General features: G+C 40.7%; 1 protein-coding gene across 1 annotated transcript; it reads left to right on the forward strand.

Annotated features, from left to right (window-relative positions):
- The first annotated feature begins 219 nt into the window (after window positions 1-219).
- On the forward strand, window positions 220-3,604 carry LOC123509865. Its single transcript, XM_045264450.1, has 9 exons — window positions 220-651; window positions 733-798; window positions 938-1,042; window positions 1,163-1,285; window positions 1,396-1,518; window positions 1,629-1,751; window positions 1,872-2,148; window positions 3,211-3,255; window positions 3,446-3,604. The coding sequence occupies exons 1-9, from the start codon at window positions 383-385 to the stop codon at window positions 3,602-3,604; spliced, it is 1,290 nt and encodes a 429-aa protein (XP_045120385.1). The 5' UTR covers window positions 220-382.
- Window positions 3,605-4,630: the final 1,026 nt, after the last annotated feature.

The following is a 4,630-nucleotide window of genomic DNA, read 5'->3' on the forward strand; positions in this document are numbered from 1 at the left end:
GGGTTCACAAGCGTGAGACGGTCAAAGGAATTTCTCACCTTCACCTTGGGCGAGGCCAAGGCATTTATCAAGAAACAAGTGGAGGGGAGGACTTCATACCTATACAGCATCCACAAGCATAAGACAGACTACAAAGGTACACAATTTACATTTTATTTTTCATGAATTTATTCCTATATTCATTCGATATATCTTCTCATGCATTTCATTCCTATAATATTCTTTACAGGATCGGCGATGCTGTATATGACAGACGAAATCCACCAGAGGCTACATAAAAAAAATCAGGCCCCTTCTGGCAAGATGTGATGAGGACACATGCCTAGTATTCCCTTGCCGGAACACTAGCACACAGTGCTGTGCATCTCTCACATATACTAACATGGCCAAGATAAACACCAAAACCTTTAATAGGGCCGGTGATTACGTTGGCCAGGTTTATCCTCGCCGTCTTAAGAAATCCTGCATCACCATCGCTTATGATATGTCCACCGATCCCGTTTGGAGGGCCGAGGTAGCTACTATGGCTGCGCACTCGGTGGACACTGCAACGCGCTACTATGCCTTCAAGGACAGCTCTGCAGCAGGCGAACGGGTGTTTACCAGATTGCAGCAGGAGCTGAAGTCTACAGAGCCCGCGTTGCAGGGAAGGTAAGAAAAAAATCTTAAGGGAAAATTTATATGCAAACATTACCCTACATATAATTCCATGACATTTCATTCCCCCAACAGCTCTGAGACGGAGGAGGAGGATGAAGCCTGTCCAGAGGCAGTGGACGATCCTGCCAGAATTGAAAGGTAAAATTATACTGACTTTGTATTAAACTTGTATGCTGCTATGACAGGGAAGACGGAAAAGAAGCACCGCTAAAACAGGCTTCTAGTAGATTTGCAGCTTCTTTCTAACCTGAAAATATTTATCTACCATTCCCCACAGTCCTCTCCCATACTTGGCGTATGATCATAACGATCAGGCTGCATCACCTAACAAGGCCATTAGGGCTGGATCTCCAGCCTCAGGTCTGGCCTTCAGCATCGTTTCGTAAGTAACATCTACCTATTTGTAGACTCTTGTAAATAAAAACTTGTCTGAACTTGACTTACATTCATATTACTTTCACAGCTCTAGAAATATTAAAATACTTCTCAACTATTCCCACAGAGGTGTCCAGGCAATGGGACCGCCACCTTCACCCCCTTCAGCACCAACTGGAGGCCAGAGCAAGGTGCTCCTCCCTCAGAGGGCTGCGTCCCCAGCCTCCAGTGGGGAGTCGAGCCTCGTTTCGTAAGTACCATCTACCTATTTGTAGACTCTGGTGAACGAAGACTTGACTCACATTCATATTACTTTCACAGCTCTAGAAATATTAAAATACTTTTCAACTATTCCCACAGAGGTGTCCAGGCAATGGGCCCGCCACCTCCACCCCCTTCAGCACCAACTGGAGGGCAGACAAAGGTGCTCCTCCCTCAGAGGGCTGCGTCCCCAGCCTCCAGTGGGGAGTCGAGCCTCGTTTCGTAAGTACCATCTACCTATTTGTAGACTCTGGTGAACAAAGACTTGACTCACATTCATATTACTTTCACAGCTCCAGAAATATTAAAATACTTCTCAACTCTTCCCACAGAGGTGTCCAGGCAATGGGCCCGCCACCTTCACCCCCTTCAGCACCAACTGAAGGGCAGAGAAAGGTGCTCCTCCCTCAGAGGGCTGTATCACCAGCCTCCAGTGGGGAGTTGAGCCTCGTTTCGTAAGTACTATCTACCTATTTGTAGACGCTGGTAAACAAACACTTATCTTAACTTTACTCACATTTATATTTCTGTACATCTCCCGAAATATCAACAATATTTCTCAAATGTTTCCACAGAGGTCCCCACCCCGTGAGCGGACAATACTCACTGAAACGCTCCAGAAGTCCTGTGGCCTGTGTGAAAGGCAAAAGACAAAGAATAAAAAGAAATACAGCATGCAGTGTCACTGTCAAAACAATTGACAGTGTTGTTGGACAGAGGTTCAACAAAATATTGCTAAATATGAATGAAATACGCAAGAACACTTTTAGGGTAAATTGGAAACAAGCAAAAATTCAATATGACAGAAAGTACAAACACTTGCATGGAATAAATCACAAAGCATTGCGTAGTGTCTTCAGTTTTTTATAAATAACATTTATAACATAATATACATTTCATGGTGCATTGGGAAATAATTATTATAGTTTTATTTGTATTGTAAGAATTCATTCATGAAAATTTGTATGGAACATTTTACATTTCATGGTGCATTGGGAAATAATTATTAGTTTTATTTGTATTATAAGAATTAATTCATGAAAATCTGTATGGAATATTTTTAAATTTTTTTTATTTCACAATTTGTCAAAATAAAAGGAAGAAAATGTCAAATGCTTGTTTTCTTTCACTTTTCCTTATCAATGAAAATTGTAATAAAAACAAGAAAAAACAAGAAAATGTCAAAGAAATTTTTTTTTTAAATTGTATATATTTTAAAAATTCATAAAAAAAATGGTAATGCTGTTTTATATAAAATAAAACCACCCATCAACTAACACTATAAAATTGCGTCGAATGAATACCCTACTCAATGTATTTGGAGGAGAAAAAATTGAACTCAAAATTTTGAGGCTAAGAAAAAAAATATGGAATAAATAGAAAAACTTAATAGACATCAATTAAAATAACATGAAGAGATAGAAAATGAGCTAAACTGTTCCAAATCTGGGGCCAGAAAGCTGAGTAAAAGGGAATTCCAGCAGCAGCTAATATCCTTTTCGGTTAAGTAAAAAAATAAAAATATATAAATATTTAAAAAAAAATTCATAGAAAAAAAACAATAAATCATATAGAGACAAAATCAAAGTACCGGTGAACTCACACTATAAAATGCTGTTGAATGATATCCTACTCAATGTATTACAAGGCCAAATATTGAACTCAAAATTTTGAGGTTAAACGAAAAAAAAATTCGACACCAGTCAAAACTACACCAAACGATAGAAAAGGAGCTAAACTTTTCAAAATATGGGGCCAGGAAGCTGAATAAAAGCAATCTCTCTCTCTCTCTCTCTCTCTCTCTCTCTCTCTCTCTCTCTCTCTCTCTCTATCTCTCGAAATTAAGAGAAAAGCGATGTGAGAGGCAAGTTCTAACATTACACAACTTATATTCCACAACGTTTTCTGCAACAGATGAGGACTGAAGATATGGACATACACGAGGACACTCTCACCTCGGTATGTTTTTAGAAGCTAAGCTGCTAGATACTTTGGTGAGATAGATTGAATTACTGAAACAGGTATAATTACTGCATCCCGTGCTCTCTCTCTCTCTCTCTCTCTCTCTCTCTCTCTCTCTCTCTCTCTCTCTCTCTCCTCGAAATTAAGAGAAAAGTTATGTGAGAGGCAAGTGTGATGTGCTTGCCAGCACCTGTCAAAACAGAGACCCTGTGCCTACGGCTTACTACAAGACACGATGCGTATTCCACATCCGGTGGCATACACAAGCCCAGCTACCAACTCCAGGTGGCAACCAGCCACGCAGGAAGTCAAATTACGCATAGCTAACAAGTCGTGCAGACGATGACTGCACGCCGACTGAGGGGACAGCACTAAGCTTCCCACCACATATCCAGTGTGTGTGGCTAAGGCCACTATAATCAATATACTACAAGAAACTACACAAAGCTACACTGGTGACCACAGCCATCTAAATACAACAAGCGGTACGAGACAACGTACAGCGCCCCTCCGCGTCGTCACTCAACGGCGACGACGAAAGCAAAACCTGGGAAATGCAGCCAAATTCGCTACACTTTCCCCTGGAACAAACCCGTTGCTCCACACCGTCATGGCCAAACCAGCAGCAAACCAGCTACTCCAAAAGGAGGGCACAACTCCCAGACCGAGACTGTTGAGCACCCAGAACAGCCTAACAACACGAGTCTCAACACTGCCAGGAAACCCAGAGCGCGCGTGTAGGGTATACCTTTGGTAAAGGCTGGCTACATACTGACGCGACGCCTGCCAGGCCCAGGCCCAGGCCCAGCGAGACGGCGGGAACAGAGGGGGAGGGTGGCCGCGCTGCAGAATAGCCAGAGGTTCGTAGCTGAGGCCGCCCCACAACACAGTAATAATAATAATAATAATAATAATAATAATAATAATATTGTTTATTCCATGAAACATGGTTATTCATTTGATCATACACAAGTACAAGTAAAATAAGAAAGCAAATGTAGCTACATCATCAACTTAGCGTAAGGCCATAATGCTAAAATGATGAGATAAAATCTACGTGAAATACTATAAAATACTATAAAATAATACCTAAAATAAAGCTTAAACTAAAATAAGACTAGAAACAAAATTAGAATATTGGAGAAATGTTAAAATGTGAAATCTAGCTAGATAGTGTAAACAATAAATACAAATGTGGAGACCTAATTCAACACATTTAACAGTAGATTTCTAAGACTAGATTTGAAACTGTGTAGGCTTCCGAAAGTGGTAATATAGTGAGGGAGCTCATTCCATAACTTGGACCCACACACCGTAGTGGCCCTGGCACCAGTGTCTGTTTTAGTTTTATATATATATATATATATATATA

The sequence above is a fragment of the Portunus trituberculatus genome, chromosome 27, assembly GCF_017591435.1.
Source record: "Portunus trituberculatus isolate SZX2019 chromosome 27, ASM1759143v1, whole genome shotgun sequence".
NCBI classification, from domain to species: domain Eukaryota; kingdom Metazoa; phylum Arthropoda; class Malacostraca; order Decapoda; family Portunidae; genus Portunus; species Portunus trituberculatus.